General features: G+C 37.7%; 1 protein-coding gene across 2 annotated transcripts in view; it reads right to left on the bottom strand.

Annotated features, from left to right (window-relative positions):
- Nucleotides 1–16,634, bottom strand: part of CFAP69 (cilia and flagella associated protein 69) — a 70,318-nt gene that overhangs the window by 15,240 nt on the left and 38,444 nt on the right. For both annotated transcript variants that reach the window (XM_045288832.1, XM_045288833.1), the window contains exons 12-16: nucleotides 14,987–15,203; nucleotides 13,707–13,871; nucleotides 8,407–8,525; nucleotides 6,669–6,787; nucleotides 2,739–2,820 (exon numbers count right to left, since the gene is read on the bottom strand). In XM_045288832.1, the coding sequence (XP_045144767.1) occupies nucleotides 2,739–2,820; nucleotides 6,669–6,787; nucleotides 8,407–8,525; nucleotides 13,707–13,871; nucleotides 14,987–15,203 (702 nt within the window). The remainder of the gene's footprint in view (nucleotides 1–2,738; nucleotides 2,821–6,668; nucleotides 6,788–8,406; nucleotides 8,526–13,706; nucleotides 13,872–14,986; nucleotides 15,204–16,634) is intronic.

The following is a 16,634-nucleotide window of genomic DNA, read 5'->3' as shown; positions in this document are numbered from 1 at the left end:
TTGCCTCGGCATGGCGGGGTCAGATCAGGCGCAATTCCCACACTGTGTTCCTGGTGTTGGAACAACACTTTGTAAAAGAGCTACTCATTGTAATTAGTACATTAAAAATTAGAACTACAAAAGGATAAAATGATTCAATATAAGTCTGAATCACTTATAAACAGATGCCATACCCCACATGTAATAAACTGGTCCAGTTAGAGGAGGGAGAGTGGTGAACAATAAAGATGTTTGTATGCACACTGAATCAATATTTTACAGAATCTTAATAATTATAAACCTTCACTGAGCTTTATATTCCTTTCCTTTCCTTTTTGGAGTAAAAGACAAATGTCAAAGGTCAAGTTGATAATAAAAACTTCATTAAATGTATTTGTAATTAACTAGATTGGTTCAATTAATATGAAAACCAATCTAATAATATGTATAATAAAAGCAATCACTTATATAGCAATAATATAAGGGGGGAGGGCTTCAAAAATTCATGGAAAATGGGATTAAAAGATCATGGAATTTTTCCAAAAACTTTCAGAAGCCCCTCTTATATGTCTCAGGTATTATTCTAACCCCCCCCACCACACACACACACACTTAATCCTCCCACCAGTGTGACAGATGATGAACAGTGTGACAGATGATGAACAGAGTCACAGATGATGAACAGTGTGACAGATCATGAATAGTGCGACAGATGATGAACAGTGTGACATGATGAATAGTATTACAGATGATGAACAGTGTCGCAGATCATGAACAGAGTCACAGATGAACAGTGTGACAGATGATGAACACAGATGATGAACAGAGTCACAGATGATGAACAGCATGACAGTTGATGATCAGTGTCACAGATGAAGAAATTGAGGGACACGGATGTTAAACAACTTGCATAGTGACAAGTATCCGAGTCGTCAGCCTATCCTCATAACCACTCTATTGTTCGGCCTTTCCCATCCATTTTTTTCATACCTTTTCATTGAAGAAATGTGAATAGAAAAGAAGAGCAGTGGAAAGGGGAGAAATACTTTTGAGGTCTTTTACCCCTCGTAAATATGTTACTATAAGATTTACAAAATTATCACAGTAATGTTTAATATATGTCCCCACTTCCAAGTCTTCAAGGAAAAGAGCTGTACCAGGAAGGTGTGCCATGTTAATTTTGTAACTTTGGGAATTCCTCGATGGACACCCTGGGCCTCTGGACAAAGTGATACCGAGTCAGAGGTGCACGGCCAGCTCCATCACCAGGTCCCACAGCGTACATATTCCCTTAGACTGTGTTCGCTTTTCTGAACTTTCCCAGCGTTTCCAGTTATGACTCAGGCCTATTTGTCAAGATGAATTGCTATTGTGGTGATTCCCTTTTTATTGGCGATGCTTTGTACTGGCATTTCTCTCTTGTCCTTACTGTCAACATGTTTTCTTTCAGGAAGTGAAGGACACAGATAACCTTTGTACATCTGCTACATTGAACTAGGTTTGTTATTTGTTCTTCTGTTATTAAAAACAGTGACATGGCTAGAACTCTATGAGAGAATCTCCAAAGTTTTCCTGAAACTTTCCCTCCTTGACTGTGAGCCCTGCTTAGAACTGAGGCTAGCAGGGGATTATTTTGAAGACTAAGGAGGGTCTGTGACATTTATGTCAGCAATTAGATCAAAACTACGTTTACTTCACCTCTGCTCATCTTAGGAAGTGGTGGTCCATGACACTTGCTGCCAGCAAATCAGCAGTTCGAAACCACCCACCATTTCTCAGGGGAAAGGTGGGGTTTTCAACTCCTGTAAAGATTGACAGCCTGAGAAACCCACAGGACCCTGTCACATAGGGTGGCTCAGTGTTGGAATCAACTCCATGACAGTGAGCATGACACTAGACTTCTGACCTCCGAAGTACACACCATTCTCCAAAAATACTTACTTGGCTTTGTCCTTTAGGCTAATGTAGTTCTTAACTTCTAATAGTAGAGGGAAAAGGTAGGAGTTATTAATAAATGAGCATGAATTTTGATACAGTCTGTCACCTTTCAAACTATTAAAAGGTTGACTGAGGACAAAGCAGGGGAGGGGAGAGGTAATCTGCTAGGATGTGTTTGAGAGCATTGAACTAAATAAAGTAATTTTTTTAAGTAGAGGAACTTTGAGAACCTTTAATATAATACTTTTTTTGTTTGTATGATACTTTTATTAGGAAAAATATAAAGTGTTATTAAGAATTAGGGCTATGGTTTTTACATAATTTTAAATATCAAAATATTTAAGACAGTTCCAGAAATAAAATAATTTAAAAGTGTGAAAATCAAAATAAAGAATATTGTTGCTAGGTGTCACTGAGTCAGTTCCAACTCAGAGTGACCCGGAGTGCAACAGAAACACCACCCACTGCTCACCATCCTCACAATTGTTGGTAAGTTTGAGCCCAATGATGCAGCAAGTGTGCTAATCCATCTTCTCAAAGGCCATCTCCTTTTCCACTGCCCCTCCACTTTACCACACATCCTGTCCGCTCCAGGGAGTGGGCTCTCTCGACAACATGACCAAAGTCTGTTAGATTCATTCCCACCAGGCTTGCTTCTGAGTATAATAACAGATATTATGAAACTCCAAGAGAAAGTTTAAAGCAATACATTTGAGCATGATTGGAGGGTATGGTTATTTATAGACTATCGGTGGAATTCAGTGTGCAAAGGGTTCATAAAAATATGTCTTTTGTCTTATTGTTGCTATGAACATACTTACTGCCAATAAATCCAAAAGGAGAAAAATACCTTCTTTTTCAAGAAAGTAATCTTCAGAGGGGTAACATCCCAAAATGCAGCACCTTAAATAAACAGGAAGTTATTATTATTTTTCTTTTAAAAATCATTTTATTGGGGGCTTATACAACTCTTATCACAATCCATATATACATCCATTGTGTCAAGCACATTTGTACATTTGTTGCCATCATCATTCTCAAAACATTTGCTTTCTACTTGAGCCCTTGGTATCAGCTTGGTTTTTTTTCTCCCCCCTCCCCGCCTGCCCACTCATGAACCCTTGATAACTTATACATTATTATTATTTTGTCATGTCTTACACTGTCTGATGTCTCCCCTCACCCACATTTCTGTTGTCTGTCCCCCAGGGAGGGACTAATATGTAGATCCTTGTGATTGGTTCTCCCCTTCTCCTCCCACCTTCCCCTTACCCTCTTGGTATCGGCACTCTCATTATTGGTCCTGAAGGGTTATCTGTCCTGGATTCCCTGTGTTTCCAGTTCTTATCTGTCCAGGAAGTTATTTCTTTAACAAACATTTACTGTTCAGCTCAATACTCAAGAGTTTTCTTTTTTCTTTAAAAAAAAAATTTTTTTTTTACTCAAGAGTTTTCTACCAAGATTTTTTTCAAAGAAAGTAGCTAATAGTTGTAAGTGAAAAAAACCCAGGACTTTGAAGAAATCTAATTTCAACTTTTTACCAGTGTCAATGAATACTTTTTAATGTTACCCTATTTTTTTCTCCACATGCATGCACGATTTTGATCTCTCATGATAATTCTACTCTGACTGCTCTACGGGCATTGTTGCATTCTGTTGTACATAGGATTTCTATGCACTGGAACCAACTCAGCAGCACATAACAATAGCAACAGCAACAATGACTATTCAAGGAGTAGCTGCTTATTCCCGCTGGTGAGTGGTGTTGCGTACCTCAAGCACGGGGTGTTTATCACCTACATCTCATGCTTACAGTTGGTATTATTTGCTAAAGTATTGGTTGCCTTGGGTTTGCACAGCTCACACAGAGTGAAGGACTGAAGTAGCAAATAGACATGCCTGGGATCACCACTGATCTCCTTTCTCTAAGCATGACTTTTACTTGAAAATAGAGACCCCAGTCTTTGCTGCCTGCCTTGTCATGATGATAATGATGGTGGCAGGGGTTGGGATGTGTGATGGGCTGAATTGTGTCCTACAATAGAGTTGCTGAAGTTCTAAGCCCTGTACTTGTGAATATGGCCTTGTCTGGAAAATACAGCTTTTCTTTGCAGATGCTATCCATTAACTCCTTCACGCCAGAGTAAGATGGGTCTTAGTCCCTTCCGAATAGTGTCTGACAGAAAGGGAGAAGACAGGCAACCACAGGGGGAAGACAGATGCCAAGTGATGATGGAGGTGGGTGTATCTATAAGAAGCAAAAGAAGGCCAAGTATTGCCAGCAAACCATTAGAAACTAGGAGGCACGGGATAGTTCCTCTTCCGAATATACATCAGTAGAGAGAAGATAAATGGGGAAGTTTTCATGCAATGACATATCACACAGCAATTAAATCAAACCAACTACTGCTATCTTCAAAGACTTTGGGAGAATCTTCTCAAGTGAAATTAAAACAGTTAAGACACAAAAGAACACATCAACATGATGTCAACCATTCGAAACAGGCAAAAGTAACCCATGGTTCTAGAAATCAAGAGAATGGTCCTCTGTGAGGAGGAGGAAGGTCAGGGGATGGGGAGGACTTCTGGTAGTTTATTCTGAATCTTGATGAGGGTGGTGGTTGGAAAGGCATTTTTGAGATAATATATTTATAATTTACATATGTTTGTGCATGTATACTAAATTTCAATAAAATTCAAAACTAAGACAGTATTTACATTAAAAATTTAAAAATTGCGAAGATGTGTTTAAAAATCTAAAGTCAACCATAAGGATGTAAGTGACAAACTTGGCCTAATTATTCTTAGAAGTGACAGGAAAAATAATTATGCATTTATTAGGCTAAAAATGAGATGTAAAATAGATGATATTTTAGAGTGGTTTTAATATGCTAATAAAATAGTAATTCTGAATACTCTAGGGTAGGTATATATGAAGGGACTTTAAACAGTTCACTAACTTTTTAAGTTAAAAATGGAATTAAAAGATAATGGAATTTACTCCCCAATGTTTTGAAGCCCCTTCATATCTATAGGTAAATCAGAATATCTATTAGAGGAATTGCCTGCCCTTTAGCAGGAATGCCATAAAGCTATTGATTCACTGTAAGTATTGTAGACACAGAATTATTTACTTTTCATTGATTTATTTGCTACTTCTGCTTTATCTCCTACCCAATAGGATTTGAAATTTTGTATAATAAAAACACATAAATAAATAGAGTCACTGGCTCAGAATTGACTTGTTGGCTATGAGTTTGAATTTTTGGAACAAAACTAATAGCTTAAAATTTTTTATCTTAGTCCATGTGATGCCACCCTGGTGGTGTCGTAGTTACTCCTCATTGGGCTGCAATCTACTCTCATTGGGCTGGTGGTTTTGAACCACCAGCAGCTCCATGGGAGAAAGACTGGGCTTTCTACTCCTGCAAACAGTCATAGTTCAAAACCCACAGCGAGGTCGCTATGAGTCATCACTGACTCGAAGACAGTAAGAAGGGATTAGGAAATATCAAGCTATCAACTACAGTAAACTCTGAACCCATTACATATTGCTAATAGTAGAGGAGGCACTTAACACATATCTGATTATTTTTCTATATTTAATATGGTTCTTTGGTTGATTAGAGTTTACTGTAAATATTTTCTATTCTGTATAGTAATGAATGAAATATAACATTAACTTGATTGTCTATGTGTATTTGAATTAGAGTAGTTCAGCTCTCTGTATAAACAGAAATTCAGCAGTAGTGAAATCTAGTTTCCTGCTCTGATGGAAAGTAATATTAATCAGAGGAAATAATTATAGTTTGGCCATCATAGATTCCACCCAGACAGAACAATGGTGGCATGTTAAATTTTAATAATATCAGAAATGCAAGAATTTTTCTCCAAGACAAATTTTGTTCTATTAATACTTAAGAAAAGCAGCATTTCCCCGTCCCCACCCTGAAAACACATGAGAAGAAAGCAAATATCCACAGTTATCAAGTTGCTTTTTGACTTGAAACAACCTTATAAAGACTTCTGAGTCTAACTATTTGTGGGACCAGTCTCATCTTACTCCTACAGAGCAGCTGGTAGGTTTGAACTACCAACCTTGTTGTGGTTAGCAGCCTACCACCTAGCCCACAGCACCATCAGGATGCCTTGGCAATATTAAAGAGAGTTGGATATAAAACTGATTAGAAAGACAACCTTCCAGCATAGTGGGTTATGGGTTGGCTTGCTAATCCAAGGTCAGCAGTTCAAAGCCACCATCTGCACCAAGGGAGAAAGGTGAGGTTTTTTACTCATGTAAAGGTTTACAGTCTTGGAAACCCACAGGGGCAGTTCTCTTGTGCCCTATAGTGTTGCTATGAATTGGAATGGGCTGGATGGCAGTGAGTACTGATAAGAAAACACCCAATCCATGTCTCCATTCCTTGAAGAGAAGATGAAGGGACTCAGAAGTCTTTAAAAGCAAAAAGAATCACTCCAACAGCAGATGCTAGATCAGGTTCAAGTAAACGGTTTGAATCACAAAAGCAAGAACTTAAGTTTAGACACAAAGAGAGTTTTGAATTTGATTGATGGGAAAAAAATCCAAAAAACTTTCCAAAGGACATTAATGTTGTTTTGGGACTATCTAAAAGAAAAAGACACTGAGAGCTACCTTCTCGGCCTGTTTTGAGTAGAGAAAATTGGCATACGTAGCTACCGAGGTAATTTTGGGGTAAGATTCTACCTAACTTGATTACATTAATACTCACCAAATGCTGTCCAATGTACTAAAAAGAAGTACATTATAGCCTAATCCACTCTGTAACTTCTTGGGGTCTGTTCTCATTACATGGAGAATTATATTTACTCCGTCAGTTCCAAAAGTTTCCTGTTTAAGAAGTTCATTTAAAATTTGTTATTGAAATAATAAGATCATAAGATTTGTAAGTCCCCAATAAAATGATTAAGTTAAAGAAAAAGGAGTAAATAAGTTGTCCCTTTCTTTGCCCTTCACTTTTCTCCTGAAGCTGTTTTTTGTTTTTTCCAAATTTACCAAAAATATATATTATTATCAGGGAAACAAAAATTCTCATGAAAAATAACTATTGTACAACTAATCATTTCATGAGAGAGCGCCAATCAACATCAATCAACAGTTAATGTCCTTCACAGTTTTTGCCTTTAATCCTTTCTCTCTCTTTTTAGAAATAAACTGTAAGACTCACCCCTGACTTTCTTCCATGTTATAATGGATACAGTCTAGCAGTACATCAGATGAATATTAGGTAGCAACAACTAATTTAAGAGGATAAAATTATACCGTGGAAGATTTTCCAAAGCTTCAGAGAGAGAAATGTACAAACAAATGGTAGCTAAAACTTTCACTAATTTAAATGAAGTTATTACTAGTCAAATTTTTTCCTCTACAATTATCTTTTCATTGCTTTGCTGCTTAGTTTTAGGTCTCAGTGAAAAAAATATATATCATGATTATTTTTGTAGAAAAGGCCAAGCACAGGATGGTGTAATAGAAAGAAGCTCGAACCATCAAAGCCCAAACCAAAGTATGAACTTACCATCCTGTGCCTCTCCCCCAATCTGTTCATTGGAACCACCATGCTTTTTACATTTATTGTTATCTTCCCAATTTCTTCTCCTGATATTACGTTATCGATCTCAGAGACTCAGATTTGTTACTGAGTTTAAAAAGATCAAAGACTACTAAAACTCTTGTTTTAATTTTTAGTATTAGAGAGAACCCAATTCAAATAAACAAAACCCAAATCATTCATAATCATTATGCTCATGCTGGAAATCTATTTGCAACATCTTAGAAAGTTAAACACATACTATCTTCCTCATGACCAGCAATTCCAGTCCTAGGTATTTACCCAACAGAAATGAGAACAAATATGTTCAGAAAAAAAGGTTGTATAAAACTCTTCGTCAAAACCTTCTTCATAATGGGAACTACTCAGTGATTATCCATAGGAGACTGGATCAACACACTTTGGGGTACTCATACAACGGAAAATTTTTCAGCAGTAAAATGAAATGAATGATTGGTACATCCAGCAACATGAAATAGCTCTAAAACTTGATGTTAGCTCTGCAAGCAAACATAATAGCAAATAGTGTGTAACTCTGCTCATAAAAGGTTAAAGAATAACCAAAACTAACCAATGGGGATAGAAACTAGAAAATTATTGTCTGGAGGTAGAGAGATGGCTGGCTGGTAAGAAGTACAAAGGAAATGTAGGGAGTTGGCAATATTCTACGCTTTCATTGGTTAATTGAAGTATACAGTTGTTAAAACTCCTTCAAAATATGTACTTAAAATATGTACATGCTATTCCAATTTAATTACAATCTAATTCTGAGCAATAATATTAAATTAAAATTTTATAAGCCTTTAAAAGATAACGATTATTAGCACTAACTAAGAAAACATTCGGCGTGGCAGGTGATTGGGAGAGCTGACCAAAACCGGCTCACAGGCACGCTTACCTTTCTGTTAACGTGATGTTCGCAAAGGCCAGATAAGATGAGTAAGATATCAGACTGAATCTCCAGAACAATGGCCTCTTCCTTTTCACTATGCTTGCTTATTGTATTTTTAAAGATTCCTACATGAAGAAATGTAAGTAATATGAAGTTATTGGACATTGTATTTTAATTTTATCGATTACTGTTTGAAATCCCCTTTCCAATACAATTTCCTTGGTTAGGAGAACAATGTTCTCTCTCTTATTGTTGTTGAAATACGCACAGCAAAAAGCACCCCAGTTTAATAGTGTACAAGTCACTGATACTGATTACATTCTTCATGCTCTGCACGCCTTCTCATCCTCCATTCTAAACCGACCGAAACTTGCTGACCTCTATGCCTCTGTTTAACCTTGTCCACTTGGTCCTCCTAGAGTTCTCTGATGAAACACAGTGCTCAAGGTAGACATTCTTGGCTGATTACTTTTAACTAAGATGTGTTTCAAAGGTGGTATTTTTTATTCCCAAGTTATTTAGAAGCTGTGGAGAAAAGAATGGCTTCTTTTGGTTCTCAATACAATCAATAGCTCTATATATATACAAGGGTAAGTGAAAAAGTATTGATACAAAATTATAGGAATATTTATTAAATAAAAATATCAAGATGTGAAGCTATTATTTCTTGACGAAGCTATTATTCCTTGACATAGCCTCTATCTAGTTCCGTACATTTCTGAAGGAGGTATTTCCTACTCACTTACACCCCCCTGAAGAATTCTGCACTCTTCCATTTATACCACACAAAACAATGGTTTTGACTTTCCTTTTGGGACTCAAATTGTCAATGTTCTTTAAGTTTAGGGAACAAAAGGAAGGGGACAAGACCAGGCCCCCGGGAAGGGTGGGGCAAGGTTTCCCATGGAAAATCTTGTAGGACAGCATTTGCTGCCCTCAAAGAAGGAGCAGGTCCATTTTAATGAAGGAAAAAAATTCCTCAGCACAACTTTCTTGACCTTTCTCTCACCAGCGTAGTCATCCACTTTCTTAAAAAACATCTTTGCAAACATCCTCCGTGTTCATCCTGTGACCTATGAGAAAATCTATCAAGATGACTCCTTTGGGATCCCAAAAAACCATTCTCCCCAATTTTCTGAGCTGATATCTCTGCCTTGGATTTAACTGGTCCGGTAGATCCCTTGGAAGCTACTGTACTGAACTGTTTATTGAAGGCACCCGAGGAGCACAGCCCAATTGTATTACTGAGAAAGCTTGTCTGCAGGGATCTGCAGATCGCAGACATGACTCAGCGCGCTCATACACTCCTTAAGGAGACTGTGGCTGTTATGTGCCATGAAGACGGGTCCTGCTCACAACAACCCTGTGGACAATAGAATGAAGCACTGACTGCTCTGGTGCCAGCCTCACCACGGTTGTCAGGGTGGGGCCCATCCACATGGTGAAGGTTTTCTTCATTTATGCTGACCTTCTATTTGACCGAGCACGATGTCCTTCTCCAAGGACTGATCTCTTCTGATAATATTTATAAAGCATGTGATAGAAAGTCTTGCCATCTCATTTTGACCGAGTGTTCTGGGTGTACTTTCCCCAAGAGAGATCTGTTTGTTCTTCTGGCAGTCCATTGGAATTTGTATTTACTTGGTCCACACCAAAATTCAAATACATCAATTCTTCTGTGGTCTTTATTATTCACTGTCCAACATTCACATGCATACAAAGCAACCAATAACACCCTGGCTTGGGTCATGCATACCTTAGTCTTCAAAGTGATATCTTTACCCTTCAATACTTTAAGGAGATCTTAAAAATCAGATTTGCCCAATGCAACACATTGTTTCATTGCCTCATGGCTTCATAAGCACTGATTATGGGTTCAAGCAAAATGAAGGCCTTGACAATTTCAATCTTCTCTCCATTGATCATGATGCTGTCCAGTGGACCAGTTGAGAGGATTTTCTTTTCTTTTTCCAATAATTTATTTTATATTTGCTGTTTTTTTTATAATCAGCATAGCAGAACATACATCAATGCAATAATTTCTATAATTCATTGACACTTCATATTCTTCAAATTGTACAACATTCTCAGTCTTCTTTTCTGAGTTGGTCCTCCCTCATTAACGTGAACTCGCTGCCCCTCAAGATTCTAATTTAATCTTTTGAGTTGCTGTGTCATTTGATTCCACAGAGATAGATATTTAAAGAGCACAAAGCTCAAGGCAGAAATTCTTTACTAGATAATTTAAACTCTTTGTTTAGTTTTAAGAAGACTTCAAGCAATATTTTTGGTAAAAGGTTTAGGGAATACCTCAGGATAAGAGTCCCAGGGTTCCATTCACTTTCTGTGGCTCCCAAAATTTTGGATTCCAGGAGAATGTTAAATTCTTCATTGACTTTCTCCCCCTTTTTATTAGTAGCATTCATCTACAGAATTTTTGGTCAGAACAGTCATTAATAGCAGTCGGGCACCATTCACATGTTCCAGTCTCATGGCAAAGGAAGCAGTTGTTCATGAAGGCAATTAGTGATAAGTGACAAGTCAAGCCATTTCCAATGGCTGATTTTTTTGGAATTAGATTGCTATGCCTTTCTTCCAAGATGCTTCTGGATGGGCTCAAGCCTCCCACCTTTTAGTTAGCAGATTAAGTGAAACACGTACTGAAGGCTGCAATCTGAATTTTCTTTAGCAGGTGCTTCAAGCTCTCCTTGTGCTCAGCAAGCAAAGTTGTACCATCTGTATATTGCAGGTGGTTAATTAGCCTTCCTCAATCCTGATGCTGCATTCTTCTTCTTACAGTTCAGTTTCTGGTTATTTGTACGGCATACAGACTGAATAAGTATAGTGAAAAGGCACAACACTGACATACACTTTTCCTGAATTTAAGCCATGCAGTATTTGGACTCCAGTGATGGAATCTATTTGCAGGCTTGGTAGTCCTAGGCAAATTTATCAAGAAGCTGAATGTTTTTGCCTAAGACTTTTCTTTTCTTTCTTTCTTTAATCATTTTATTGGAGGCTCATACAACTCTTATCACAATCCATACATACATCCATTGTGTCAAGCACATTTGCATCATCATTCTCAAAACTTTTTCTTTCTACTTGAGCCCTTGGTATATCAGCTCCTCATGTTTTCCCCTCCCTCACAAACCCTTGATAATTTATAAATTATTTTGTCATGTCTTACACTATCCGACATCTCCTTTACCCACTTTTCTGTTGTTTTTCCCCCAGGGAGGGGGCTTTGCCTAAGGCTTTTCAATGGTCTCCTTTCCTCCACTGGTACCCCTCCCCACCATCAGCATTATTCATGGAAAGTAACACCTCACTCCACAAATCACTTTAGAGGGAGTGCTTTCAAGTCCACATTTGCATTTTACATAAAGCAAACTACACTGCAATGACAATCTCTTATTCACCAGGTCACCAATGACTATGAATCACTCTGACATTTTAAAATCAGTGAGGAAGGAAAGGCAAGGACTGGAGAAACTATATATTTCCTAATTAACCCAAGAGAAAAGGCTAGTGTTAGTGGTTCTGGGTTTTACACTGGCTTAACATGTACATGTTGTGGGAGTAAGATAACTAAGCATAATGAATTATATATAAAAATTCAAGGATGCTCTAGTATTTCCCATCAGAAAAGAAACTTGTGCTCCTTCTTCTATATGTCAATGTACCATTGTTCTGGTATGTCAGATGCATCAGAAAATAAAATGTTATCCTTTTAAAAATTTCTCCAAAAAGTTTCCCTAAAGTGGTGACCTTACTACTATAAGAATGAAACATACAATGGGACCAACAATTCTGAGGAGACACAGAAGAGGGGGAGGTAGGAGAAAGGAAGTGGGGTGTCAAACAACTCAGGGACAAGGGAACAACAAGTGATCTAAAATCAATAAGGGCATAGGATGCCTGGTGAGGCTTCATCAAGGGCAATGTAGCCGAACATGATAGTGAGACAAGAGGGAAGTAAAAGGAAATAGAGGAAATAATTAAGAGGCAATGGACATTTATAGAGGTTTAAATACAGGCATGTGCATATATTTATACATAACGATAGGGAAATAGATCTATGTACTCATATTTATATGTTAAGTATTAAGGTAGCAGACAGACATTGGGCCTCAACTCAAGGACTCCCTCAAAGCAAGAACATTTTTTTCTAATAATCCAGCATTCTGTGATGCTCACCTTCCTGACATGATCATTGAAGACAAAGTGGGTGCATAAGCAAATGTAGCGAAGAAAGCTGATGGTGTCTGGCTATTAAAAGATATAGCATCTGTGGTGGAGAGGCCATCGAACTGAGAAGCAACAAAGCCCACATGGAAGAAGCACATCAGCTTGTGTGATCATGAAGTGCAGATGAGATCAGGCATCAAAGACCCAGAACAAAAAATCATATCAATGTGAATGAGGTGGGGCACGGAGTGGAGACCCAAAGCCCATTTGTAGATAATTGAACATCCCTTTACAGAAGGGTCACAAGGAAGAGATGAGACAGTCAGGGGGCAGTATAGCACTGATGAAACATACAACTTTTCTCTGGTTCTTTAATGCTCTCCACCCCACCCCCACCCCCACTATCATGACCCCAATTCTACCTTACAAATCCCGCTAGACCAGAGCATGTACACTGATACAGATAAGAGCTCAAATCACAGAGAATCCAGGACAGATAAACCCCTCAGGACCAATAATGAGGATAGAGATACCAGGAGGGTAAGGGGAAGTGAGGGCAGAAAGGGAGACCAATCACAATGGTTTACATATAACCCCTTCTTAGGGGGATAGACAACAGAAAAGTGGTTGAAGGGAGACAACGGTTGGTGTAAGACATGCAGGAAATGTTTTAAAATAAATTATCATGGGTTCATGAGAGAGGGAGGGTGGGGGAGGGAGAGGAAAAACGAGGAGCTGATATCAAGGGCTCAAGTGGAAAGCAAATGTTTTGAGAATGATGATGGCAACAAATGTACAAATGTGCTCGACACAATGGAGGTTTGTATGGATTGTGATGAGTTGTACAAGCCCCCAATAAAATGATTTAAAAAAAGAGAATGGAACATAATAACCAATCATAATAATAAAGGTAACCTTAAATGAAGTTGCATCTTAATTGAGGAAATAAACATTAAAATTATTAATGATAGTGAAGGCTTAATAAAAAACAAACTGGTTTATAGCAACAATATGACACACAAATCTAGAAAACATCTGAGAGATTCTAGATTAGCTATAAGGACAAAAAAGATAAGCATTCTACTTTCATCAATAAACTAACATGTGTGTTTTACCTATCAGTTGCTGAATTAGACCCTTCTCACAAAGATCCTTGTTGATGGCTTCCTCTTCCAGGTAGACCATGGCTCTGAGCAGTCGTAACGTGTAACGCATCTGGGCGAACTTGTTTCCACGGCCCCCTGTGCCATGAAAACTGTTCCCCTGACTCATGAAGGGATCTGTGGGGAAATATTAATGGCTGACTTTACACCGAGAAACTTAAAATATAAAGTATTTAAAATAAATGGAAAACAGAGCACAGCAGACATCTTATGTTTATCTATAAGTTTAACAATTGATAAAGCTTCGCATTGAGTTTGTTGTTGTTTTCAAAAAGAGAAATAAAATAATATCCCCCTTCCATTCTCCTTCTGGTCCCAGAACAGTGTGCTTTAAAAATTAACACAAATGTATCAGAATTTACATAACTTTTACAACTTGCTTTTGCTACTCAACATTTAAAAAAATTATTCAAATTGTCACAGGTATCTTTAGATCACCTTATACACACACCAACCAACTGCTGCCATTCACCCAAGTTTGTCTCAGAGCAACTCCTAGAAGGTAGGGCAGTAGAATGCTTTCAATATTCATTTTTAAATAAGTCAGATATATAAAATTCTGAAAGAAGAAAAAAGAAACTAACCTGTCAACCATGAATTCTTTGTCCATCAAAATTATCCCTCAAATACTAGGGAGAAATAAAGGTATTCCCAGACAAGGAAAAACTAAAAGAATTCATAAAAACAAGAAAAACACTACAAAAATATTGACCAGGTAACTATGGGCAGAGAATCAACAACAGCAGCAGACAAACCTGACAGCATCACACAGCAACAGACCACTCAGAAACCAGTAGAATGGGGGCAGCAGTCGAAACAGCACAGAAATAGAGGAGGAACACGGACGCCTATGAAACCACAAACACAGCAACGTAATAGCAACAAACCTGCTTATATCAAGAATGATATGGAACATCAATGGATTAAATGCACCAGTGAAAAGAGAGTAGCAGCTCAGATTAGACTATAAGACCCACCTGTATGTTGCCTACAACAGACATCCTAAACTCAAAGACAAAAATGGACTAAAAATCAAGGGATGGCCAAAAAAATCTACCAAGGCAATGGCAACCATAAAAACGCAGGAGTGGCAATAATCATCTGATAAAATAGACTTTCAGGTGAATAACATAAGGAGAGATAAACATTCTACTTCAAGAGTAAATTAATATAGTTCAGCTATCACTTGCTGAGTTCTCCTTTGTTCACAAACATCTTGAAGGGCCACTCACCTTCACTCTCACACCATTCTAGAAAGGCAAGCACCCGGGCATTTCCCTGGCACAGCATATACTCTTCCACCAATAAAGGGGCCACTGACGACAACGTGGCAATTGCATGTAGCTGTAATTCTTCATGCTGTGCTGCAGACCACTCAACAATTTTGTGTTTCTCTGGTTTTTTAACGTAGGTGAATAAAGCCAAAATAATTTTGCCATGAACTAATAGCTAAGAAAAAGAAAAAAACAAAGCATTGTAGACACAAAATTAGAACAATCTTAATTCATTTAAGAAAACTACATAAAAGATCCCCAATGTCATATTTTATTAATAATTTAAAAATGTTTCCTTCCTAAACATTTATCCCAACCTAAGAGATGTTACACTATAGCCTAAACAGTATCGGTGGTCCTCAAATAACACACCGGGTCTGACCATCTTTTCAGAGCTATGTATTCTCTAGTTGATAATATTCATACAAATATTCATTTATGCTGCCTATGTGGTAAATGTATTAGTTATTGTTTATAATAAAACCAAAGAAGTAGAAAATTGAGGCAAATAAACTCTGACATGTCTATCCTTCCCTTAAAAAAAAATCAATTCAAACTTAGTTCTGTACTACAAAAACTTTTTCCCTCTAAAGTATGACTACGGCTAATTCCCCACTATACATAAGAGGACTTATACAAACATTCTATCAAATGAATGTCATTCAGGTAGCAAGCCATGTCTAGTTACATGCCTTAATGTTTTATAATGGTTTTGAATCTATAACTTGTATCAAACCAAAAGAAACAAAAATAACACCCATATGGAAAAGAGTAAGGATAATTTCTGATTGGAGTCATTACATATTTAAGGTTCCTAGATTCAGTAGGTCAGGAAGAACTCTGGTGGGGTAGTGCTTACTCATTGGGCTTCTAACTGCCAATCCAGCAGTTTGAATCCACCAGTCCCTTTGATGGAGAAAGATGAGACTTTCTATTTTGGTAAACAGTTAGTCTTGGAAACCCACAGAGGCAATTCTACCCTGTCCTATAGGGTCCTATGAGTTGGAATCAACTTGCTGGTAGCAGTGAAAGACCAGTGGGCTGACCATTAGGTGACTAAGCACAGGTCCATGATTCAAACGCACTAGCCGACCCTCAGGAGAAAGAGGAGCGATCCACTCCTGTTATGGTTTACAATATTAGGAACTCCTGTGGAGCACTTCTGCTCTGCCTAAGTCAGAATTGACTCCACGGCCGTGGCTTAACATAGTAAACACCAGGTACTATTTTCTATTCAATTTTTTAAACAACTGGGCTTATAAACACCTTTGTGCAATAACATCGATGCATCCACCCCTACCCCCACCCCCAATTTTCTAATAGTCCACCTAGAACAGAACAGAAGATTTAGAGTTGAGAATATCTGTTCTTAAGCCTCAGACAGCTTTGGTAGGAAATTATTAAACTTTTCTCTTAGTCTTAATTTCTTCTATTGCAAAACAGGAACTAAGTAGGGAACGAGGCTGTTAAAGGATTTTTTAAAAATCTGTGAACTGTAAAGCAGGTCAAAAATACTTGGCATTAACAAACATTATTTGGTTTCATTGCTTCCACAGTACTTTAGGCAGCTTACAATTATCTTAGATCACTTTAACTGCCTAATGAT

This window comes from Echinops telfairi, unplaced genomic scaffold (genome assembly GCF_000313985.2).
Source record: "Echinops telfairi isolate 266 unplaced genomic scaffold, ASM31398v2 ScPeMD7_23;HRSCAF=83, whole genome shotgun sequence".
NCBI lineage: Eukaryota > Metazoa > Chordata > Mammalia > Afrosoricida > Tenrecidae > Echinops > Echinops telfairi.
This window is presented reverse-complemented; position numbering and strand designations above follow the sequence as displayed.